This window comes from Triticum aestivum, chromosome 7D, assembly GCF_018294505.1.
Source record: "Triticum aestivum cultivar Chinese Spring chromosome 7D, IWGSC CS RefSeq v2.1, whole genome shotgun sequence".
Taxonomy (NCBI): Eukaryota; Viridiplantae; Streptophyta; class Magnoliopsida; order Poales; family Poaceae; genus Triticum; species Triticum aestivum.
Genome location: NC_057814.1, coordinates 54,404,793 through 54,428,735, shown reverse-complemented (window position 1 = coordinate 54,428,735; position 23,943 = coordinate 54,404,793). Strand labels below are relative to the sequence as shown.

The 23,943-nt window shown below is 47.0% G+C and overlaps 5 protein-coding genes across 9 annotated transcripts in view; 3 read left to right on the top strand and 2 right to left on the bottom strand.

Moving 5' to 3' along the window:
• The window catches only part of LOC123168576 (MEIOTIC F-BOX protein MOF), a 3,739-nt gene extending 1,836 nt beyond the window's left edge, over positions 1-1,903 (top strand). For all 4 annotated transcript variants that reach the window (XM_044586463.1, XM_044586460.1, XM_044586461.1 and 1 more), the window contains 4 exons: positions 367-522; positions 609-795; positions 1,009-1,066; positions 1,539-1,903. In XM_044586463.1, the coding sequence (XP_044442398.1) occupies positions 367-522; positions 609-795; positions 1,009-1,034 (369 nt within the window). In that variant the 3' untranslated portion in view covers positions 1,035-1,066; positions 1,539-1,903. The remainder of the gene's footprint in view (positions 1-366; positions 523-608; positions 796-1,008; positions 1,067-1,538) is intronic.
• Positions 1,904-2,926: 1,023 nt separating this feature from the next.
• LOC123167678 (putative cytochrome c oxidase subunit 5b-like) lies at positions 2,927-5,670 on the top strand. The gene is made up of 6 exons (XM_044585532.1): positions 2,927-3,185; positions 3,274-3,359; positions 3,474-3,524; positions 4,907-4,973; positions 5,123-5,202; positions 5,328-5,670. Exons 1-6 carry the CDS (start codon positions 3,059-3,061, stop codon positions 5,397-5,399), a joined length of 483 nt encoding a protein of 160 aa, XP_044441467.1. The 5' UTR covers positions 2,927-3,058; the 3' UTR covers positions 5,400-5,670.
• A 629-nt stretch (positions 5,671-6,299) lies between these two features.
• Positions 6,300-8,132, top strand: LOC123167676 (probable receptor-like protein kinase At5g20050). The gene has a single exon (XM_044585531.1). The coding sequence runs from the start codon at positions 6,313-6,315 to the stop codon at positions 7,681-7,683; it is 1,371 nt and encodes a 456-aa protein (XP_044441466.1). The 5' UTR covers positions 6,300-6,312; the 3' UTR covers positions 7,684-8,132.
• A 617-nt stretch (positions 8,133-8,749) lies between these two features.
• On the bottom strand, positions 8,750-15,852 carry LOC123169453 (wall-associated receptor kinase 3). Its single transcript, XM_044587334.1, has 4 exons — positions 15,663-15,852; positions 11,867-12,769; positions 11,608-11,778; positions 8,750-11,428 (listed from the first exon to the last, which is right to left on the bottom strand). The coding sequence occupies exons 1-4, from the start codon at positions 15,835-15,837 to the stop codon at positions 10,236-10,238; spliced, it is 2,442 nt and encodes an 813-aa protein (XP_044443269.1). The 5' UTR covers positions 15,838-15,852; the 3' UTR covers positions 8,750-10,235.
• Positions 15,853-18,222: 2,370 nt separating this feature from the next.
• On the bottom strand, positions 18,223-23,654 carry LOC123166050 (wall-associated receptor kinase 3). Of its 2 annotated transcripts, none has more exons than XM_044583810.1 (4): positions 23,520-23,654; positions 20,126-21,031; positions 19,838-20,008; positions 18,223-19,666 (listed from the first exon to the last, which is right to left on the bottom strand). In XM_044583810.1, the coding sequence occupies exons 1-4, from the start codon at positions 23,539-23,541 to the stop codon at positions 18,474-18,476; spliced, it is 2,292 nt and encodes a 763-aa protein (XP_044439745.1). In that variant the 5' UTR covers positions 23,542-23,654; the 3' UTR covers positions 18,223-18,473. The 2 variants fall into 2 exon arrangements, with proteins under 2 accessions (XP_044439745.1, XP_044439746.1); XM_044583811.1 differs by lacking the exon at positions 23,520-23,654 and adding an exon at positions 22,182-22,492.
• Positions 23,655-23,943: the final 289 nt, after the last annotated feature.

Genomic DNA, 23,943 nt, shown 5'->3' with positions numbered 1-23,943 from the left:
ATGTGCTATGTGCACATTTTGTGTATTTTTTGCACTCTAATACCAACAGCTGGTTACAATACATACTCACAATCACAACAAGTGACCTGATGAGTTATGGGAAATAATTTCTAGCTGTATTGTAATAAAATTGTAAGCAAAGCACATAGAATTTGAGTAGTTTGCCGGGAGCATTTTTTTTATCCCTTTTCTTTTGCAATGTTGTATCCTTGTTAGCATGTCTACAGTCTAACAGCAACATCCTCTTACACAACTTAATCAGAAACAAACATTCACTTACAAATGTCTAATTACATGTAGGTTCACTGTGTTATTATTCTTTTGTTTGGACCGAACTGAACAAATTCACTTGTGTTCCGTATGAAGGTGATTCTGAATAGGGAATTGGAGATGTGCCCAGTTTTTAGCAACCTGAAGGTGTTATCCCTTGGTGAATGGTGTATGGCTGCTGACTTGCATCCATTAGTTTTGTTCCTGCAGCATGCTCCAAATCTCGAGAGGCTTTTTCTTAAACTCAAAACGGTATAAAGATTCTTATACTGCTTATATTTTGAGCTGTGATAAATTAGTTTGGACATTTCATGATATTCACTTTGTTCTGCGACAAGGAACATGAGGAAATAGATGACGATATCAAACCCGAGGGTACATCATTTGCTTGCAAAAACCTTACAATGGTCAATATAAAATGTCCCAAGGATGATGAAAGAGTTCCTGTGTTAGAACAGTTCTTCGTGGCTAATGGCATCGCGATGGAAAAGATATCTGTCTATCACCGACCAACTCACCAACCTCGTGAGTCATGTATTCTTACCATATCTCACTAGAGTCTTACATATTACGACTTAGGCTAAATGATACTAAAGCCACAAAATGTCATTATATTTGCAATGTGAGTCTTACATTCTTACTATTTTGGTTAAATGATAAGGCTACTGTTTAACCTGGTGTTTGTTTTTCGAGCTTGATCTGAATGTAAACTTATTTGCCCCCTCACATTTCAACCAGGCCTTTCCTTGGCCATAAGACGCTGATGGGCTGCCGTGTAGGAACTGCAGACTTGGCGGTAAGATCTTACATCTGGTTACATATCTTTTCATCTACTGTAAGGCTTACAAGTCTTATATCTGAATAATGGAAATCGTCACTTTGTACTCAACATAGATCTGAGGGACAAGAAACTACCTACATTTCAAAATATTTGGCAGCTTTTTTTTGTGCATGTCCTAAAGTTACACTTCACTTTTTTACCAACACATCTATAAATATTATGGAAATTTAGTTTTATAATAATGTTTGTAATAAAAAAATCTAACATTTCCACCTAAATACACCCAAACTGAACAACAAGAAGGAAATAATTGATAAAATATAACTGAATTTGACTGTTCAAGGTGAAAAAATCCAGGTATTTTGAAACGGGAAAGTAAAATCTTCCTGCAGCACATCACTGTTATAGGGATACTTACAATTTATTGTGTACCTTGAAATTTGGAACAATGGAAGGCTATCTTAATGTCAAAATGTCGTCCGTGCAGATGATTCTCTCATGCGGCACAGATCATGGCGGCAGCATGGAACAGAGCTTCTGATATGCTTCATTTGACTAGCTCTGAAGTCGGAACTATGTGTGCCTCTGTGAAACCCTTAAAAGTCGAGACTGTTTTTCTCTAGCGTTGTGAGTTAGCATTACTATATATTGATCAAGGTTGGTTTCGTCCTTAGACAAGTACTATGAAATGATGTTACCATGGTATTGTGGAATGTTCATACTAACCATGACATTATTGTGGAATGTTCACGCTAAGAGTGGCCAATTTATGTTTTCTCGTATATATGGTCGAGCGGAAAATATTGCTGGCGGTTTTGATATTTGATACTCTTGTACGGAATTTTGTATCCACACATGTTCTCAGTTGAATTATTAGTACTCCCTCTGTAAACTAATATAAGAGCGTTTAGATCACTATTTTAGTGATCTAAACACTCTTATATTAGTTTACGGAGGGAGTATTATCCTAGTTATAGAACTTTCGAGGTTAATCTGCTTAGTCCAAGCTATTTTTAAGCACCCCATACTTGAGCTTCTCCCACTACACATTATAATCCTCCCGGAGTATGTGATTCCCAGCAATTTATTAGGCTGCAGAGAAAAGGAAGGGCATGTTTGGTCCATGAACATGCAAATGTCCAGGACTCGGATTTGCGGGCGAATAATTCAAACCTAGCGGTGTAATTAATAACCTAGCGTTAGTATCTGGTTAAACTCTTTTTGCATGAAATGTTTGAAAATCATGGGAATTTAAACAGAAAGCACATTTTGCAAATGCCGCACTCAGAGAATGTCAGGTGGGTGATTTTGAAACAGGTACAAGAGTTGAGTAAACTTGTCTCGAGCTATAAGATAAACACCATATTTAAGCATCTGAATGAATGACTAATTATGATACAATAATATGTTACACCCTTTTTTCAAAAAACATGTGTTACACACAAGCATGTGCTCGTCACGTCGGACACGGCCGCCGTCCATCTCTGAGACACTCTATTATAATTATATGCATCACGTGTAGTCGATAACTCTTAATCATATCCAGTTTATGCAATCAAATACCGTGCCGTGCATCGGCCTAGCCAACCGCCAGAGAGAAATCGCATCCCTAATGCAATGGGGGTAAAGAAAATATGTACGGAACATGGTTTTTACTCTGAATTTGCTTAGCCGGGCCCGACCGAGTCATCACATGTACAACAAATTCAGGCAACCAAACACGCTCTAGGAGGAGGGACGGACGGACCGGACGTGGAAAATCAGCCGAGGGAATGGGGTTGCCAACGAAAATCGAAATGGAGAGAGAGGGGTGAGATTTTTCATCATTTCGAGGGGATTATTCTATATTTTTCACTATTGGCTGCCTAGAAAAGAAACACCAAGTGGAAAAGGCCTCCATTCCATAGGACCCATCGGCAGAGAGAGAGAGAGCGAGCCATTCGAACCACCCCCGACCCCGACCTGTCTCCTCCCCACCCTCTCCATCGCCCGCCGCCGCCGCCCGCCATGTGGAAGCACGCCGCATCCCTCGTCCTCGCCCGCCGCTCGGCCCTGGCCGCGCACCGCGCCCCGGCGATCTCGGGATCCGCCGCGGGCGCCATCCGCCGCGCGCCCGCCTTCTTCTCCACCCTCGGTAAGCAGTCGCGCCCCTCGCCGCCGTTCCCCCGTCCGTCTCCTCGGTCCCGATTTGACAGCGGCGAGCCGCGCGCGCGTTTCCGCAGATGCGGGGCAGGCGAGGACGCGGGTCGAGGACGTGATGCCGATCGCCACGGGGCACGAGCGCGAGGAGATCGAGGCCGAGCTCCAGGTCCGCCCGCCCGCCTCCTCCCCCGTCGTGCCCGCCTTAGGCCTCGTCTCTTCTTCTCACGGTTTCATTCCTTGCCGGTTTATATTCTTGACCCTCGTTGGATTTCGTCTGCAGGGAAAGAAGCGGTTTGACATGGACGCCCCCGTCGGCCCATTCGGCACCAAGGTCAGCGCTTTCCCATTTTTGGTGCCATCTGCTATGGTTATTTGATCCGTGCGCGATTGGATTGTACGTCTCTGCACTGAAATGGTGATGTGTGGTCCTTAGGCTTGCGGTTATTGCCTTGATGTGCTAGTAATAGTCAGAGACTGGTTTGCTGAACATAAGTTAGGTATTGGTGAGACCAATGCCATTGCTCTAGTTGTAAGTTTGGGGGGGGGGGGATATGACAGTTGATATTTTGTTTATTGAGAGAACTGGGAAATCGTCGCAATCGTATATGCAATTGAGTTATATCCGTTGGTTCTTTTCGTTGAGCTAGAGGTTGCACAGAATTGTAAGGCAGCAAGATACATTATTCTGATAGATTCAGTCCAGCGTAGACAATCATGTTTGTCTTCATATTTTTTGGAAGTCGTGTTGGTAAAAAATGAGGCTGTATGTTGCATCCAAATTTGTCTTCTTGCTATGACTTCAGCATTCTTATGACCTAGTCATTGCTTGAACATTTTGTGCGCTTTCATCTTCTGGCTTGTGATAATATCAGACCTTGGCAATTAGCATCTTCTGGGTTGTGATAATATGTATCAGCTGTCTTGGGCTTTTAGCATGTTATAAAAGACAATTCAGGGGTTGTTGCAAGGGTTAACTTTCTGAACTTCCAACCACTTGTTCTGACTCAGACCCACCTCTTGAACTTATACTACTTGCAGGCATCTAGAATTTGCTTTTTCATTGCTCTGTTTTCTATTCCTTTTATGCTTATTAATCTGTTTTTTCCCCTTGGTTTGTAATATCATGTGAACACTGAACACTTAGTTTCATGGAAGATATATTTTGTTTGAAAAATCCTGCTTGTTCTATTCTGTGAGTCTGTTCCTTATCAATGTGATCTTAGCTGCTGTGGAGCATTTTAGTTGAACGGATGGTGTTGGATCTGTTTGTTATGATTTGTGAATTGACATGCTCAATGGTTGTAACTCTTATTTTGAAGTTGGATTTATGGTTTCTTATCTTCCTGCCTAATGCATCTCCTGTAAAGTATATTGTCCTCATGTATCAAGAGCAGACTATTCTCAGTTAGGATGGTGAATTGCTTAGATGTCCCTGTGTATGCTTGTTTGCTGCAATGACCCCTTTCTGTTTTACCACACTGATTTGCCTGGCCTATTTTCTCATAACTTATCCATTTGACTTGCAACAGCTGTTATCTGATATGGTTGTGAGTTCACAAATAGTCATTCCATTCTGTTTTGTTCTTTTGACAAATCACTTTGCAGAGTGTTTTGTTGGCTCAACTGTACCTTGCGTATCATTGTCCACTTTAGTTGTTTTTTCTACTCGTGTGGTCTGACTGAACGAATATGTGTCCACATCTTCATTCATAGGAGGATCCAGCTATCATTCAGTCATACTTTGACAAGAGGATTGTTGGTTGCCCTGGTGGTGAAGGAGGTATATTAACTTGAATCCAAAATTCTGTCTCCACCAACAGAGGCTGCGAAACTTCAGTCTTCTCCTGCATCTTATCTAGAAATGATCATCAACCCATCATGAATCTAATTAACTCGAATTCCAAATTTCACTATTTTGCTCCTTTTCAGAGGATGAGCATGATGTTGTGTGGTTTTGGTTGAAGAAAGACAAGCCACATGAATGCCCAGTCTGCACTCAGTATTTCAAGGTATGTTGCTGTCTTCTGTTTACATAATTTGCTTTTCCTTGTGTGAACTTTTTTTGAACAAGATACTAAATCATGTGTTGCCTCCATGTTTTCTGAACATTGAAACTCCAATTTTATTTCCGCAGCTTGAAGTTATTGGGAACGGAGGAAACCCTGACGGACATGATGACGACGACGACGACCACCACCACCATTAAGATCGAAGAGAAGGCATGTCTACTGATGAAACAGTGGACCGGTGCCAATTTTTTTTGTTGCTGAGATGCTTTGAAGCTGTGAAAAACACCAGCTTTTTTGCGTGCCCATAGAGTTTAATACCCATGCCAACCAGTTTGCTGTTCTCAGTTGTCATGACTGGGAAATCGGAGCAGCAAAGGGCCCTGGAAACATAGTTTTTCTTTTCTTTTTGGAGGATTGCCGCACACGCGAATAATGCGATTCATTAAACAAACAGTGACGTCCCTATCATTTTCGACTCGCCTTTCATCTAGTCAATAAGGTTTTAATTGCTGATTTGCGTGGACGGCTCCAATTTTAGTGGCCACATCAACTGTTTTGCTGGTGGGCGATTTGTTATCCGAGCATCGTTTTCACTTTGACAATCTTGATCGGTTGTTTGTCATCGATCGTGTTTTGATGACGATAAACAGAGCTTGAGGAAACTGTCAATGAAGCTCTAGTTTCTCTGCAACATTTAGTTGTTGGCTGAAACATTCAAACCTTGGATTTGTCCAAAGTGCAGGCTTCACCAACCACGAATGACACTGGTGACACCACACTATCCACTGATGTCACTGAAAGGCGTTGAATCCCTCTTTGCTCATCTACTTAACAACTTAACAGTTGAAAGTGCGAATGGAATTCTCGACGAAATTCCGCGTGGCGCGATGCCATTCGTGTCGCGCCAAATCGGTTCTTGGTTTGAACATTTCCTCACCTGTTGCCCATCCTATTCGAAATTTACGACGCAAGACAAGAGAGACCATACGAAAGCTCTCAAAAAAAAAAATTCTAGTTGAGAATGTCGTTGTCGATCTTTATGATTTGCAAGGATCAACATTCAGCAAGTCAAAACTGGGAGTAGGACGATGGTCAGGGATCACACGACGGATGGCGAGCAGAAAGGCCAAGGTCCTCGCCGGCGCGGTGGCCGGCACGGTGCTCGTGGCGGCCGAGGTGGCCCTCTACCTCTGCCTGCGCCTCTCCAGGCCCTTCTACCTCTCCACGGCCGCCGTCCTGGCGGCGACGGTCCTGACGCTGCTGCTCCTGCTCCACTGCACGGCGGGGCGGGCGGAGCGCATGGCGGCGCGCCGGGCTCTGGACGACGGCGAGGAGCTGCGCGCCGAGTACAGCTACTTCCGCAAGGTGGCCGGGCTGCCGCGCAAGTTCTCCCTGCACGCGCTGGCGGCGGCCACGGACAACTTCCGGTGCGTGGCCGGGCGGGGCGCCTCCGGCACGGTCTTCCGCGGCGTCCTCGACGACGGCATCCCCGTCGCCGTCAAGCGGATCGCCGACGACCGCCCCGGCGCCGGCCGCGCCGACAAGGAGTTCCGGGCGGAGGTGGCGGCCATCGCCGGCGCGCAGCACGTCAACCTGGCCCGCCTCCTCGGCTTCTGCCTCGGCTCCCCGCGCTTCCTCGTCTACGAGTACATGGACCACGGCTCCCTCGACCGCTGGATCTTCCCCGCCCCCGGCGGCGAAGCAAATGACGCCGCCGACGCCCGCCCGCGCTGCTGCCTGCCGTGGCCGCGCCGCTACCAGGTCGCCGTCGACGTGGCCAAGGCGCTCGCCTACCTGCACCACGACTGCCGCTCCAAGGTGCTGCACCTGGACGTCAAGCCGGAGAACATCCTCCTCGACGACGGCTTCCGGGGCGTCCTCTCCGACTTCGGCCTCTCCAAGCTCGCCGGCAAGGACCAGAGCCGGGTGGTCACGGCGGTGCGCGGCACCGCGGGCTACCTGGCGCCCGAGTGGCTCCTCGGCGCCGGCGTCACGGAGAAGTCCGACGTCTACAGCTACGGGATGGTGCTGCTGGAGCTGGTCGCCGGCCGCCGCTGCGTGCGGCCGGAGGAGGACGGCGGGTGGTCGTACCTGCCCAAGATCGCCGCCGAGATGACGCGGGCGGGGCGCGTGATGGAGGTGGTGGACCGGAGGCTCTCCTCCGGCGTCGGGGAGGCGGAGAAGGCGGCGGTGCGGCGCGCGGTGCACGTGGCGCTGTGGTGCGCGCAGGAGAAGGCCGGGGCGCGGCCGAGCATGGCGCGCGTGCTGGAGATGCTCGAGGGGAGGGTTGCCGGGGAGGTGGAGGCGCCGCCGCCGTCGGACACCATCATGGAGGACCTGCTGGCGCTCGGCCACGCGCGCGAGCGCGGCGGCGGGCCGTTCCGGCTGCCGTTGCCGAGCCCGACCGGGAGGGCCGCCTCGTCGGCGTCGGTGCTGAGCAAATACGACTCGTTCGCCATGTCCTATCTGTCAGGGAGATAGCGTTCCTCATCATGCACAGTGGAGTCAGCTATTAGCCTTTTAACTGCAGCATTTGTGGGTGAGACTTGTGCTGACGTGGCATGTGGTTAGACTGTGATTAGTCAATCAGTTCGCCACGGAGGCGGTCTACTTGTCACTTGTGAAGGAAAAATTTGTAGGCATCGCCACGTGGCACGTTGCTTGTACCGAAGCGATGACTATTCAACCTCGGGAGCTGGGAGGATGAACAAGAGGGCGGAAAACAAAATTAGGGTTTTTTTTAGGGTAGGCGATGAGGAGGCCACCAGCGGCGAGGAAAAGGTTGTCGGTGGCACAATTCCGGTTAGCATGCCGGTTTGATTGTGCCATTTTCACGCACCTAGTGTTGTGGAGGTTGGACACAAGGTAATTTATAATTTATTACAAAGCCATCACTAAATATTTGTCAAAATTCCTGTCTTAACCCTAAAATATATTATCTCTGTTCCAAAATTCTTGTCTTAGATTTTTCTAGAAAGAATTTTGGGACGGAGGGAGTATGTTTTAAATCTTATCATTCATGTAATGCTTGTTCGTTTTAAACATTGGCCTTTATAAATCCCTAACATCAGTGTCCGGCAACGTCCATGGTTCGTGGGCATAGATTCCTGTCATCGGTTAGCGTCCATGATTCACGGGGATAGATTCCTGTCATCGGTTCTCGACGATGAGGCGGTTAGAGTTTGTATCGATGTGGCAGGGGTGCCGAGATACCTTTGCAATTGGGTCCTCCAGCCTCATCTTTGTCATGCCGATGCACCCTCCAGTGTTGAGGTGAGACATGTGAAAATTAACGGAGGTCAGACTATTCGATACATGGCTCTTCTTTCTCCAGGGCGATGGTTTGACAAGATCGTAGCCTTGATGACTTCTCGTCCACAATCAACAACTATAAGCTAGCTCTAGATGGAGCGGCGCCCTATCGCCGCTTTCAAGAGGAATAAGATTGCAGGCTGTCAGGGATTTCAATGTAATTCCTTTATTTTTTAGAGTGTCTATCCTGCTATTTCTTTTTAGAATCAAGAAAAGAAGAGCTTTATTAATTTAACCAGCGGGATTACAATCCTTCCACACACAAGCCGCGAGGAAGGCCGGAATATAGTTGATCCAAAGACATCGACACCTGGAGGTACTACACTGTTTAGCACATAAACGTGCCAGTTCATTTGCTTCTCTAGGTATGTAGGATTTAGCTCTTGCAGACACCTACACACGTGCATGCACTGGAAGCAGAACTACTTGCAATAAAAGAGGGAATTTCTTTATCTTTACAATGGAGCAATTTACCCATTGATATAGAGTCAGATTGCGTGGAGGCCGTCTCAATGATTAAGGAAGGAGTCACAAATAGATCGAAGTATGCATTCATTGTTAGAGAGATCATTCTGTTGCTCATACTCGTCGGAATTGTAACGGTGCTAGTCATTTCATGGCTAACTTTAGTAGGTTGCAAGGCCGAACCGCGGTTTGGTTATGCTCTGGCCCAGAAGAAGTCCTGAAAATTGTTGGACGAGATTGTAAGACTGAAAATTGAGTGATACAAGAATTATTTCACAAAAAAAAAGTAGGATAGTCGAAACTCCACAAAATCCCCGCAAAGCTCTTGGATTTCCTTAACCGCGGTAGCTATCTCCGAGCGGTCACTCTCAAGAGAATTCCACAATTTAACCATCAGTTGTGCATCTGTTTCAAATGTGCACTTGTCTGTACCCAAGATCAAACCCCAGCAAAATTCATTTGCTTCTCTAGGTATGTAGGATAGTTGAAACTCCACAAAATTCCCGCAAAGCTCTTGAGTTTCCTTAATCCTGTTAGCTATCTCCGAGCGGTCACTCTCAAGAGAATTCCACAATTTAACCACCAATTGTGCATCTGTTTCAATTTTCAAATGTGCACTCGTCTGTACCCAAGATCAAACGCCAGCTGGGCACCATCACGTATTGCATATGCTTCCATGGACATAGCCAGAAAGTCCATTCTCATACCAAATTGCCTGAGCACGTAGAAGCTTTCCTTCACGTAAGCGAGTTTGATGCTGAACCTGTATCACGCTGCAGCGCAATCACCAGTTTATATGCTGAACGCACTGAGAAGTTTCCGAAGCGATCCGGCGACCATGCCCAGAAAATCTTCCTGTGTTCTTCCTGTAGGAATATCCTACTTGTTTGGTTAATAGATCCGAATGTTTCTTTAAGAAAAAATAAATCCAAATGATGGTCGGCATGGCCCAATTGAATCGATGATCGATCCGTTGCTGCGAACTGAATGTCCCCTTCATACTAACACTGGATTCACATACTGAATACCGGAAGAAAGGGAACTGAATTTTGTGCCCCTTCACACTCACACTGCAGACTCCACACTGAAACACAAAACACACAGCAAATTCCAACATCTACTTGGATACCCATAATACAGTAGAACTACCTGTACATTTCTGCTGGATAGTGGATAAATCTTGGACGCTCTAAGCCTCTTAACGCACACACTTCCTCCAGTCACTACCACTCCCATGGAAGGTTCAAATTAAACCATCATCTGGGTGCCTCCATGCTCATTCCGGACATGGACGGCGCCGTAGAGGGGGCTCCCGACGACGATGACGCGAGATCCAAAGGCATCGGAGCAGCTGCAGGTGGCATGCGCACGACCATATGTTCCGTCACCGCACGGTCCAGCACCAGCTCTTCCCTCCAGGTGCTTCGCAGAGCCTTCAGCCTGTCGGCCACCTCGGTCATGCAAGGCCTCTCTTCACCCATGGGACCCAAGCACATCCTCCCCAGCTCGGCCACTTCTCCCAGCAGCGTCTCTGTCCCTGCGCGCACGATGCTCGGGTCCAGGATGTCCTCGAGGCTGTCCTCCTTCATCGCGAGAAGGAAGGACCGCACGAGGCTCTTGCCTTCATTGGGCCCGTCGTTATAGATCGCTGCCTTCCCTGTGATCAGCTCCAGCAGCACGACCCCGAAACTGTAGACATCACTCTTCTCCGTGAGCTGTCGCTCTTGCAGGTACTCGGGGTCCAGGTAACCCAGGGTGCCCTGCACCATCGTCATGAACTGGGCCGCGTCCTTGGGGAGCATCCTAGACGCCCCAAAGTCAGTCACCTTCGCCATGTAGTTGTCGTCCAAGAGAATGTTCATAGACTTGACATCCCCATGCACTATAGGGTGGTTCATGGACAGATGCAGATACGCCAGTGCTTCGGCAGATTCTTGAGCAATCCTAAGACGGGTGTCCAGCGAGGGAGGTGGACTCCCGTAGCTACGATGGATGAACTCAAATAGAGTGCCATTTGGGATGAATTCATAGACCAGTATGGGGACTTCCACCTCTAAGCAGCAGCCCAGAAGCCTGACCACATTCCGGTGGTTGGTCTGTGAAAGTATAATAATCTCCTGCACGAATTCACCAGTTTCGGCCACGTTCATTATCTTTGAGCGTTTCACGGCGACTACCCTGTTATCCTTCAGAACGCCCTTGTAGACAGTGCCATGACCACCCCTGCCCAGTTCTTTGCTCTTGTCAAAATCGTTTGTAGCCTTCTTCAGATCTTCTTGTGTGAATATCTTCAATGTGTCGACTTCTTTTGACATAATTTGGCGATATAATATCTGACCACCATTCTGATCAAAGAATTTGTCCTTCTCTTCGGCAAGCTTCCTTTTCTGATATTCAGCCCGTAGAGCAAAGATACAAACCATGAGGAAGACAACACTGAAGGATATGCCTGAAAATGATGATAGTTAATTACCATCAGTTCAACTAGCGGCACTGTCCACGTTTGCCTAAAAACCAGTGCAACATACTGCGCCATTGTTTTGCCATATAACATGCATACAAAGTGTACTTGGAGTTGTATAATTGGTACAGAATATTTTGATTACTAACAAGTAACAACCTCATTACCTAAAACCACCTTCAGCGCTTTCTTTGGATCAGCTGGAACGCAGGGTATGCTCTTGGGATCATCGCTCCTGAATCCTGATGGGCATAGACAGATGTAGTTTCCATCGGTATTTCTGCAATTACCTTTGCAAGGATAGAAGGACTGGTTTGGAGGTTCGCACTCATTGATATCTGTCATTTCAAGGAAGTGAGGAGAATGCCAACATGGATCAACTAATAGAAAGAGTGTAGGTTGAGTCTGCAAGATGCATATACATACCTTGGCACCCTCCTTGTAGGTAGGGATTGCCCTCATAACCTTGAGAGCAGTTGCAGCGGTAACCAGGGCCATTGGACACATTAATGCATTGACTGTTCTTGGCTTGACAGGCATACTGTGACCCCATCTTGGTGGCTTCCGAACAACTTTTATTACCAACAACCCAATCTAGTACCAAAGGGACCCCATCTGTATATTTAGTTGCGAAATTTGTAGAGATAATATATGAATGATTGAACTTGAACCAGTCCTCCTCAGCAACGAATGTGTAGCTGCACGGGCGGGAAGGCTGGGTGCTAGAGTTGTATATTGTTAATGGTCTAGATTCGGTGCGGAAGGAGCTGATGTTTCCTGGAAAGGCGGTTTCGCAGCAACCCATGCCAACGCACTTTGTACTACCATTCATGCTACTTGCGTCAGTGCAGAATGAAAAGCATGAGTTAACAATGGGGAACAAAAGCTGGTTCTCGCCCTTGGTGATTCCTCCGATAAATCCAAGTGTAGCACAACCGATCGATATCAACTTGTTCTTGGTGTAGGAAAGCTTATGAAAAGGATCAAGTCTTAACCCATCCAAACCGCTGCTATTGGTGCCGTCGGTGTAGTTGCATTCCCATGCTATACGTGGGTTCAGAACACGAATCTCACCCATGCTAAGATTGATGTCCAGTATCCTAACTCTGGTTGAAGCTAGATATGGCCCACTGGCATTGCATGTGACAGTAAAGGGTTCTTGGAAGCAGCCTTTTCCGGTGCCGAACGGGTACGGGATGCTGACGTTACCACACTTGTCTGGGCAGTCAGGCCGCGCCATGCGGATGCTCCCCGAGGACTCAGACCCATAAGCTGTAGTACTACTCTGCAGGGTTAGGGTGGCGGTGAAAAGTAGTAAGAGCTTCTGTCCTGTAAGGCAACGACCAAGTAATTGATATGAGTCATTTTGCCACGCATAAAATAAAATAAATTCCAAATATTTGCTTTCTTCTAGAATATGGTGTTTGGTCATTCCTCCAAACAGAATTAATAGGGGAGACCCCCCCTATAACCCCCGACTGTTTGAAATATATCAGTAGCTAGTTAAGAGTTTAGTCCACTATTACAAACGCTTTGACCCAACAATCTTGGAATCAGATTTAGAGAGCAGAGGTATACCCCAAGTTCGAAAGTAAAACATGAACTTTGAATATCTATCTATGGTTTTCTCTGATTTGAAGTCCATATTAACCACAAAAGAATTGAAGTTCAAAATTAACCTAGGTACGAAGAAAGAAAGACTCAAAAAACATGACAAATTATGCATCTATGCTGGGCGTTGATAAAAAAGAAGCCGCAATTCAGTATTTACTGCAGACTCCATTTTACTTCTGTTCTCATTCCAGAACTTGTTACGGTAATTTCCCCCAAAAAAACCTTTTTAGGGTAGCTTGTTTTTAGTGATTGTTTCCGTTTGCACATGCTTGAAACAAAGAATTGTAAGGATTCATCTTCTATGTAGTAATACATTTTTTTTCCTGTTGTCCGATGACTGCTTCTGCTTATCATGTTGATTCTATTTTACATCTTGAAACAAAGAATTGTGAGAAATCATCTTCTATGTAGTAAAATGTACTTCTGTCATTTGCCATCGGAAAACAGCCTATTTCTTCCACGCCGCCACTCCATGAATCTGATTCCTACATGCTAACACAGTGAAGCCTCCATCCCACTCCCCCCCCTGAGCCCTGATTTCACATGTAAGGCAGTGAACTGAAAATCCCCTCTACGATGCAACTGAATGTCTCCTAGTTTCAGCGATGCAACAAGCAACGAACTATCCATGTTAGGTGCTTGCTTACATCTCTGCTCCTAATTCCTAATTCCTCCCAATCCCCTAAGGCTTCGAGTTTGCAATTACATCAACGGTACAGGACAAACTCTCCCAGCAACAGGGGAAAAAAATGCCCCCTGACCAGTTGCACCATACGCGTCAGCCCAGATAGACAAAGCACTGCGCCGTGCGACTAGGGTTGGCCGTACCTTACAGGGCCTCCTGGTAGCCCCGAGCGCAGCACAGCGCGACAGCCGAACACGGCTGCGGGGGAGGCGGGTAGCGTCGGATACCCGGGTCCGACGTGCCGGCGCCGGCGCCGGTAGGAGGAGATAGACATCCAGCCGCGGAAACTCGCCGGAACTGGAGGTTCTGTACAGATGGTGGTGCGCAGATGGAGCAGGCACCTCCATCGACGGCGACAGGCATGTCGCCGGCGCGGCGGCAATGGCGGCTGGGGGGTGACTTCGCTCTTTCTTTTCTTTTTTCTTTTTTTTTGAGCAAAAGGGGGCTCAGGTCGGTGATTCCCAAAGCGAATTCTTAGAGCATGGGCCCCACCGTGTTTGTAAGGCCTAGCCTTACCGGCCCAGTACAGCCTTTTTAGGCTGTGTAGGCCTTTTTAAGCTGAAATTTTGACATTTTTAGTGCTCTTTGCGCCTTTCTAACACGACGGACCGGCCCATAGACGTGTCACAACGCGATACCCAAGCACATGCCTTGGGGCCTGCATGGCACGACAGTTTTATAAGAGGGTGGACATACCCCTAAAAAAACAGAGGGTGGACATACCCTCAAAAAAAAAAAGAGGGTGGACATGGGTTGTGCGTGCTAGGCCTTTTTATAGGCTGGTTGTGTTGTGCCGACCCACATGGGCCATGTGAAACATAGCGAACATCGTATTGTTTTTTTTTTTGTGTGTGCGAAAAATTGTATTGTTATAAGAAAACCATGGAGTACCTATGGGTCATGCGACTAAACACTGTTTTCATTTTAGCCTATTTACTCTTCCTCGATTTAAATCCAACACCATGTTCTTCTTGTTCTTCTTTCCATACAAGTGACATGGTTCGTCTTCCTCACCCAACCCATGATTTCAACCCCTTCTCCCCCAGCCTGCCCCCCTACCTCACATCCGGTGAGCGCCCCCGCCCGGCTCTCACTGGGGATGTCGTTGTAGGTTGTCTCAAGCTCGAGTGTTGTCTAATCCTACCCACCTCCAGCGAGGTCATGGCTCACCCTCATCGGCAAGGCTACGATCTTCACGGTTTGGTTGGGGCTTCGCTCCACTTTCGGGCAAAGTAATTTGTAAATCCGAGTAACTAGTATTTGATAGAAACAAACTCGTGTGAATTTTGATAAAATAGCTCATTGTGAAACCCGAGTGAAGATTAGAAAATGAGAAAGCTAAAACACAAGTTTTGAAGCTTAAATTGTAATGTTATTATGTTCACACATGTGGAAAATGGCCACAACAATTATACGGTTAAGTTTTGACTTTGTGTGTGTGTGTGTGTGTGTGTGTGTGTGTTTTCAATTATTGTTGACACTTTTAAAGTAGAAATACCGCTAGGTTTATAAGATTAAATTTCCGCATTTAGAATTTCCCCTTCTGCTATGTTGCTCAAATACCACATCTACACCCATCGAAAGAATTATTTAGACCAAATCGCAATTAGTTAAAGATCACGACACCCTCCCGCAAACAAAAAAGAAAGAAAGAGAAAAAGACGATGGCACCCCTTTCAACCACGCCCTGCATAAGACAAGTTAATAAGGAGAGAAGAAAAAAAAGTCTCCACACAAGGTTTCATGTACGAGTCTCCACACAAGGTCTCCACACAAGCTTGTTGGCTAATGAAAACCCGAGGGCGAAGAGCAACGAACAAAAGGAAACACCATCACAAAACTTCTGAAACGGGAAACTATACATGGTACATAGAGGGGACTGTAAGCCAGAACAAGCGAGGCCAAAAAAGAGATTCTTCTCACCCGCAGTCAGCGACCAGTCCATGATTGGAGCCGCCGGCCGGGTTTCACCCGCTGACCCTCCCTCCACCGGTGCCTGCGCCGAGGCCGCCGTGCGCGCGAGAGAGATATACGACGAGATGAACCAAGGGGAAGGGGAGGAAGGGGTAGCCGACTGAGCTGAAGTGCAGCAGGCCATCGCCTCACTGCTGTTTTGTACCACTAGTATGATTAGCGATGCTTTTTCAGACGGCAAGTTGCTATCAAGCTATTTAAGCTCAATCAATGCCGCGACGGTAACCTTCAGCTAGCAGGCTCGAAACCTGGTTCTGCAGGCGCAGGTCGAGGTCGAGGAGACCCGGCCGCTCTCCTCCTCCTCCTAGCTGGCTGGGGGCTGGCTATTGACCCGCTCCACAGGATCGATCATTGGCCACACGGGCCCCTGTCATGCCGCACCTCAGTCAGTAACGGCAGAACGTAGCATCACTAACTAGTACTTTTTGCTAAGCTCTAGAGTGCATATCGGATTTTGGGCCGATATTCACCTTGAGGGCTACTGACTATATAGCCCGGTAACGAATATATTGCACAAAGCTAAAAAAAATCACAAGGAATCGGCTCGCACAAGCCGACTTGGCTTTTTTTTTTTTTTGCAGAGGCCGGCCATCTTCATCAGCAACTCAAATTCGAGGTGGTGCGGACCACTTCAGAAGCAGATCGACATGGAGGCCGGCTAGTTGCGGGGGAAATATTGCCCACGCAGCTCGGCTTGGCTCTTTCAATATTTCCCAAGACCGGGGTGGTTCACATCACCTCAGATGCTTTTCGACCTAGAGCTCAGATGTATGATGTGCTGCTAGCTTCAGTTATACCTGGCCATCTGTCGGGCCGGGCCTACCAAAGCCCGATGCAAAAAGCCCAGGCCGGGCCTACCAAAGCCCAATGAAAAAAACCCAGGCACGAGCCCAGCCCGACCATCGGGCCTAAAAATCGGGCCTGAGCCCGGCCCATCACGATAAAAGCCCGTCGGGCCTCGGGTTGGGCCTCTTTGTTAACGCGTGAATATGACGGGCCCGGCCGTCGGGCTTGAAATCTAGGCCCGAGCCCGACCCGTGGGTCGGGTCGGGTCGGGCCGGCCGGCCGGGCTGCCCATGGCCAGGTCTAGCTTCAGTACCGGTTCAAGGGCTACTGACGATGTCCCGGCTAAGGGGCCTCTCACCATGTCAATTTCTTGACTTGGTGGGTCGGGCTGAGGACGCCTAGTTGGTTCCGTTTTGGGCCACTTCGAACGGCCCATGACACTCAACAAAGAAGACTCTGGAGGCATTGCCGTTCAAAACAAGGACTCCTTATCCGTGGAGGATTTCTCTTCACCGACTTAGCCGATTAGGAGTCTTGTAACCTACGCCTCCGGTATCTTATGTAAGCCGAGGCCGGGCTAGTCAATAGAACAGATTAGATGTTACAATCTTTTGGTAGATACATGTACTTTGTACTACACATCAACGCAGAAAACACAAACAGGACGTACTATTATCTTCTCAGAGCCTGAACCTGGATAAATCCCGTGTCCTTGCTACCATCGCTCCTAGACTCCTAACTTAGGATCCCCTACCTTGAGATCTGCTGATAAGTAATGTTGTCTGAGTATCTTTGGCATTTTGAATTCCCTGTTGTTGACTGTTTTCTGTTTACTCCATATGCAAATTCCTACTGTTTCCAATCATGCAAATGAATTGGAGTAAAATGTTCACTCCATTCTCCATATTATGCAGATGAATTTTCTCCATGTTATGCAAAATGAATTTTCTTACTGGTGATCTACAGCAGAGGAGATGAGAAGCAGAGGATATTGTGCTGCTGTTGCTGATCTGCAGCTGTTGGTCTGCTGCTGTTGCTGATCAAGGTAAAAATGCCTAGGCCCATCTCTGTTGATTTGCTCCTCAGTACTCCTGTTGTTGACCTAACTGCTAATCTTACTGCTATTGTTGATCTTACTCCTGTAGCTGATCAGATGAGAAGTTGATTTTTGAGTTTGGACTGAATCCAATGCTTCAAGGTACTCTAAGTACCCCTGTTAATGATCAGATGAGTATGCAGTAAATATTTTTTTAAATGCTCCAAGCTAATCCAAGTACTGAATTACTCCTTGCCGGAGTACTGTCATTTAACAGTAAACTGAATTACTGTCATTTAACTGTAGACTGAATTTTAAACTGAGTATGCAGTAAACATGCTGGAGTACAAATTTATGCATTACTCGATATTTCTTGAAGTACTGTCAACTCCATACTCCAAATTTATGCATTACTCCTTGCTGGAGTAACGGTGTTCAGTGCCCAGCAGTATATTCTGAAGCAGAGGAGTATTTTTCGAAGCAGAGGAGTAACAGTGTTCAGTTAACCAAAAAGGGAGTATGTGCAGGAGTACACTTTCAAGGAGATTGCAGTACAGTTGCTCTCTTTGACTGCAGTTTATGATTACTCCAGTTCAAAATTATGATTACTGCAGTGCCGGCCGAGCTAACCTCACCGCCAAAACGAATTCTAATGTGTATTTGAACAACACTGCATGCGAATTCTCGTACTGGAAACTGGATTTTTGTGTTGCTTCACACTCAAATTGACAAGTCAAATGTCATGGACAACTCCACACAGAAACACACGCACACAACAAATTCTAACTTCTACTTACATACATAGTACTTGGCACCTCTAACACAACACAGCTACCTATACATTTCTGCTGGACAGTATACCCTGAAGCTCTAAGCCTCTAAGGCACACACTTTCTCCTGGCACTACTGCTCCAAAGGAAGGTTCAGATGAAACTGTATCATCTGGGCGCCTCTATGCCCATTCCGGACATGTACGGCACCGTCGAGGGGGCACCCGACGACGACGAGGCGAGATCCCAAGGCATCGGAGCTGCCACAGGTGGCATGTGCACAACCATATGTTCCGTTACGGCACGATCCAGCACAAGCTCTTCCCTCCAGGTGCTTCGCAGAGCCTTCAGCCTGTCAGCCACCTGGGTCATGGAAGGCCTCTCTTCACCGATGGGGCCCAAGCACATCCTCCCCAGCTCGGCCACTTCCCCCAGCAGCGTCTCCGTCCCTGCACGCACGATGCTCGGGTCCAGGATGTCCTCAAGGCTGTCCTCCTTCATCGCGAGCAGGAAGGACCACACGAGGCTCTTGCCTTCCTTGGGCCCGTCGTTGTAGATCGCCGTCTTCCCCGTGATCAGCTCCAGAAGCACGACCCCGAAGCTGTAGACGTCGCTCTTCTCTGTCAGCTGCCGCTCCTGCAGGTACTCAGGGTCCAGGTAACCCAGGGTGCCCTGGACCAGTGTCATGAACTGGGCCGCGTCCTTGGGGAGTGTCCTTGATGCCCCAAAGTCAGTCACCTTCGCCATGTAGTTCTCGTCCAAGAGAATGTTCATAGACTTGACATCCCCGTGCACTATAGGGTGGTTCATGGACAGATGCAGATACGCCAATGCTTCGGCGGATTCTTGAGCAACCCTGAGACGGGTGTCCAGTGAGGGAGGTGGACTCCCATAGCTACGATGGATGAACTCAAACAAAGTGCCATTTGGGATGAATTCATAGACCAGTATGGGGACTTCCACCTCTAAGCAGCACCCTAGAAGCCTGACCACATTCCGGTGGTTGGTCTGTGAAAGTATAATAATCTCCTGCACAAATTCATCAGTTTCGGTCACGTTCATTATCTTTGAGCGTTTCACGGCCACTACCCTGTCATCCTTCAGAATGCCCTTGTAGACAGTGCCATGTCCACCCCTGCCCAGTTCTCTGCTCTTGTCAAAGTCGTTTGTAGCCTTCTTCAGATCTTCTTGAGTGAATATCTTCAGTGTGTCGACTTGTTTTGACATAATTTGGCGATATAATATCTGACCACCATTCTGATCAAAGAACTTGTCCTTCTCCTTCGCAAGCTTCCTTTTCTGGTACTCAGCCCGTAGAGCAAAGATACAAACCATGAGGAAGATGGCACTGAAGGATATGCCTGAAAATCATGACAGTTAATTACCATCAGTTCAACTAGCGGCAGTGCCCACATTTGGTTAAAAACCAATGCAACATATTGCCCATTGCTTTGCCATATGACATGCATATAAACTATACTTGGACTTGTATAATTGGTACAAAATATTTTGATTGCTAATAATCTCATTACCTAAGACCACCTTAAGAGCTTTCTTTGGGTCAGCTGGAACGCAGGGTATGCTCTTTGGATCATCGCTCCTGAATCCTGATGGGCAGAAACAGGTGTAGTTTCCAACGGTATTTGTGCATTTACCTTGGCAAGGATACAACGACTGGTTTGGAGGTTCACACTCATTGATGTCTGTCATTTCAAGGAAGTGAGGAGAATGTCAACATGGATAAAAAGAATATTCCATTCCACAAATAAAGCTGATAGAACAGAGAATGTAGGTTGATTCTGTGAGACACATATATGTACCTTGGCACCCTCCTTGTAGATAGGGATTGCCCTCATAACCTTGAGAGCAGTTGCAGCGGTATCCAGGGCCATTGGACACATTAATGCATTGACTGTTCTTGGCTTGACAGGCATACTGTGACCCCATTTTGGTGGCTTCCGAACAACTTTTATTACCAACAACCCAATCTAGTACCAAAGGGACCCCATCTGTATATTTAGTTGCGAAATTTGTAGAGCTGACATATGAACGATCAAACTTGAACCAGTCCTCCTCAGTGACAAATGAGTAGCTGCACGGGCTGAAAGACTGGTTTGTAGAGTTGTATAAAGATGGCAATGGTGCAGATCCGGTGTTGAAGGAGCTGATGTTTCCTGGAAAAGGGGTTTGACAGCAACCCATGCCAATGCACTCCTTGCTATCATCCACGCTGCTTGCGTCAGTGCAGAATGAAAAGCATGTGTTAACAATGGGGAACTCAAGCTGGTTCTTGCCCTTGGTGGCTCCTAAGATCAATCCAAGTGTAGCACAACCGATCGATATCAACTTGTTCTTGGTGTTGGAAAGCTTATGAAAAGGATCAAGGGTTAAGCCATCCGAACCGCTGCTATTGGTGCCGTTGGTGTAGTTACATTCCCATGCTATATGTGGGTTCAGAACACGAATCTCACCCATGGCAAGATTGATGTCCAGTATCCTAACTCTGGTTGAAGCTAGATATGGCCCAGTGGCATTGCATGTGACATCAAAGGGTTCTTGGAAGCAGCCTTTTCCGGTGCCGAACGGGTACGGGATGCTGACGCTACCACACTTGTCCGGGCAGTCAGGCCGCGCCATGCGGATGCTCCCAGAGGACTCAGACTCATAAGCGGTAGCACTATGTTGCAGGGTTAGGGTGGCGACAACAAGTAATAAGAGCGTCTGACCTGTAAGACAATGACCAAGTAATTGATATGAGCCATTTGGCCCTACATAAAATAAAATAAAGTCTAATACAGCAAATGGGTAGATAACAAATATTTGCTTTCTTCTAGAATACGGTATTTCACCATTCCTCCAAACACAATTAATAGGGGAGACCCCTATAACCCCCGATTATTTGAAATATATCAGTAGTTTAGTTAAGAGTTTAGTCCACTATTACAAATGATTTAGCCCATGTTAGAAAGTAAACATGAATTTAGAATATCCATCAAAGGTATTCTCTGATTTCAAGCCCTTATTAACCACAACAGAATTGAAGCTCAAAACTAATCTAGAGTTCTAGACACGAAGAAAGAAAAACTTGAAAACACGACGAGTTATGCATCTATGCTGGGTGCAGATAAAAAAGAAGCCGCCATTCAGTATTCACTGCAGACTCCCTGTTTTTTTTTCTGTTCTCATTCCAGAAATTGTTAGGGCAAGTACCACCTCTAATCCAAAATAAACATTTAGTAGCTTCTTTCAGTTTGCACGTACTTGTCACTTTGGGTCTTTATTTGCAACTTTTTGGATGAAACATCTCCATTAGCTGCGTATTGGTAGTGATGCTAAAAATTTGAGTACACAATGAACATGGACAAAACAGATTTTAAAATAAAGATATCGGTAGCATGTTTGTTGGTCTGTGTATAAAGCAAAAAATTGTACATCGGGCGCCTGGTGTAGGAGGACCACCACGTTCTTGCCCACTAAGACACAATGTTTTCAGCGATTTATACTTATTCAAGGTTTCTTGCATGATGTCCGACGGCCGCTATTCCTGTTTTCACTCTGTTTTACATTTTGGAACACAGAATTCTGAATCTTCGGTGTGAAACCTCCATCCCAAACCCATGTTTGCGCCAGATTTCACATGTAAGGCAGCAGTAGATTGAAAATCCCCTCTACGATGTAATCGAATGCTAAGAATCTCGAATTAGGCGAGCTACAGGTCTTCTTCGACTCCTAACCTCTCCTAAGGCTTAGAGTTCCGCATTACATCGACGACAGAAAGACAAATTCTCCATCAACAGGGGGAAAAATGCCTCCCAAATCCCGCTGACCAGTCGCACCATACGCGTCAGCCCCGATAAGCAAATCACTGCGCCGTACCTTACAGGGTCTGGTAGCCCCGAGCGCAGCCCGGCGCGGCAGCCGAATACGGCTTCGGAGAAGGCGGGTGGCGTCGGATACCCGGATCCGACGCGGCGGCGCCCGCGCCGGCTGGAGGAGCCAGACCCACAGCCGAGGGAACTCGCCGGTGGTGGAGGGAACCTACTGGTGGTGGTGCGGCAGGCGGGACGGGGCTTTCCATCGGCGGCGACAGGCATGTCGCCGGCGAGGCGGCAACGGCGGGTGGGGGTCACTTCCCTCCCTCAGGTCGGGGGAATTGGGACGCTGGCCTTTGGGGTACATTGGCCATTTCCAAAAGTGAATTATTCTTAGAATATGGGCCCATGTGAAACGTATCGGATTTTCTTAAAGTTAGACTTTATAAATTTTGACTAAATTTAGAGAAAACTCTAACAACATTTGGAGCACCAAATCAATACCATTCAATTCATCATGAAATGTATTTCCATATGATATATGTTTGATGTTCTATATATAGAGAGTCCTCTCCACTCTATAAACTTGACCGAACAAAATTCGTGAATCTTGACTTCCAAAAAAAGCGTAATATCTTATGGTACAAAGGGAGTACTTCTAAGTGCTTTTTTTTAAAAAAAAGGAGTACTTAGTAAATTTCCATAAAGGAAAGAATGACCGTTATGACCCGAATGAAAATACCACAGGTTTTGAAACTGAAACTATAATTTCCATTTCACATTCTCATGGCGGAAAAGGGTAATGAAATCAATACGGCAAGATTTGAACCCCGGTCGATGTATAGGTGTGGCCTTTCTCTATTAGTTTGTGGAATCAACGTGGAATTTTCCTAGGAGCAGATTCCCCATTATAGCATCTCGCCTTCCGCTCTGAGATTATTATATATTATTTCTGGTTAAAAACACAGCACCCCTAGCTGTTTTTTATTATTTTTTGCAGAAAGCACCCCTAACCGTTAGAAGATGTATGAACGCCAAATGGCAGGAAAGAGAGCGTGGTGCCCCTTTGTCCCGTCGACCACCACGTCATGAGGCAAGTTGCTATACCCCAACGTTCCTAAATATAAATCGTTTTTAGAGATTCTAATACGAACTACATACGGAGCAAAATGAGTGAATCCACACTCTAGAATACGTCTATACTCATTCGTATGCTCAAATCTGTAAAAGGGCTTATATTTAGAAACAGAGGGAGTAGAAAAGAAGAAGAAAATTTGTCAGAAACACAAAGGTTTCATGTAGTACGAGCAGGTAATAAGAGGTAAAGAGAAACCCATTGCAAAACTTGAAAAGGATTGTGAGCGAGGTGTTCCCAGGCCAAAAGAGATACAGTAATTCTTACCGCCACTCAGTGACCGATCCATGGCCTGAAAGCCGCCGGGTTTCGGTGGTTGTCGGCCGTCCCTCCACCGCCGCCGGTGAGCAGCGAGTGCCTGTGTGGGCGCGCGAGGGGGGAACCAGGGGGGTGGTGTTTATATATGACACGAGGCGAGGCTACGAGCCGTGGTCAAGCAAGGAGCGAGCCTCCCATGCCCATCGGAAGGAGTATACTGATCAAAAGTCCAAAACCGTGTGTGGGGTGGGCCGGGAGCTGACCGCGAGTCGTCGCCTGACTGTTTTGTACTACAGCAGTATGATTTGCGTGGTGCTTTTTTTAGGCCGCAAGTTCCCGTCATCTTCTTCTTCAAGCTCTCCCACGCACGTGCCCCTCCTCCTCCTAGCTGCCTATCCGTTGACCCGCTCGAAGGCAGTCCGGTTCACGCTCG

Coding starts and splice junctions, on each gene's coding strand:
- LOC123167676 (XM_044585531.1), top strand. CDS start 6,313: ATGGCGAGCAGAAAGGCCAAGGTCCTCGCCGGCGCGGTGGCCGGCACG.
- LOC123169453 (XM_044587334.1), bottom strand. CDS start 15,837: ATGGCCTGCTGCACTTCAGCTCAGTCGGCTACCCCTTCCTCCCCTTCC. Junction 11,779..11,866: donor CCTACAAGGAGGGTGCCAAG/GTATGTATATGC, acceptor TTGAAATGACAG/ATATCAATGAGTGCGAACCT. Junction 11,429..11,607: donor AGCGCTGAAGGTGGTTTTAG/GTAATGAGGTTG, acceptor CATCATTTTCAG/GCATATCCTTCAGTGTTGTC.
- LOC123167678 (XM_044585532.1), top strand. CDS start 3,059: ATGTGGAAGCACGCCGCATCCCTCGTCCTCGCCCGCCGCTCGGCCCTG. Junction 3,186..3,273: donor CGCCTTCTTCTCCACCCTCG/GTAAGCAGTCGC, acceptor GCGTTTCCGCAG/ATGCGGGGCAGGCGAGGACG. Junction 4,974..5,122: donor TTGCCCTGGTGGTGAAGGAG/GTATATTAACTT, acceptor GCTCCTTTTCAG/AGGATGAGCATGATGTTGTG.
- LOC123166050 (XM_044583810.1), bottom strand. CDS start 23,541: ATGGATCGGTCACTGAGTGGCG. Junction 20,009..20,125: donor TCTACAAGGAGGGTGCCAAG/GTACATATATGT, acceptor TTGAAATGACAG/ACATCAATGAGTGTGAACCT. Junction 19,667..19,837: donor AGCTCTTAAGGTGGTCTTAG/GTAATGAGATTA, acceptor CATGATTTTCAG/GCATATCCTTCAGTGCCATC.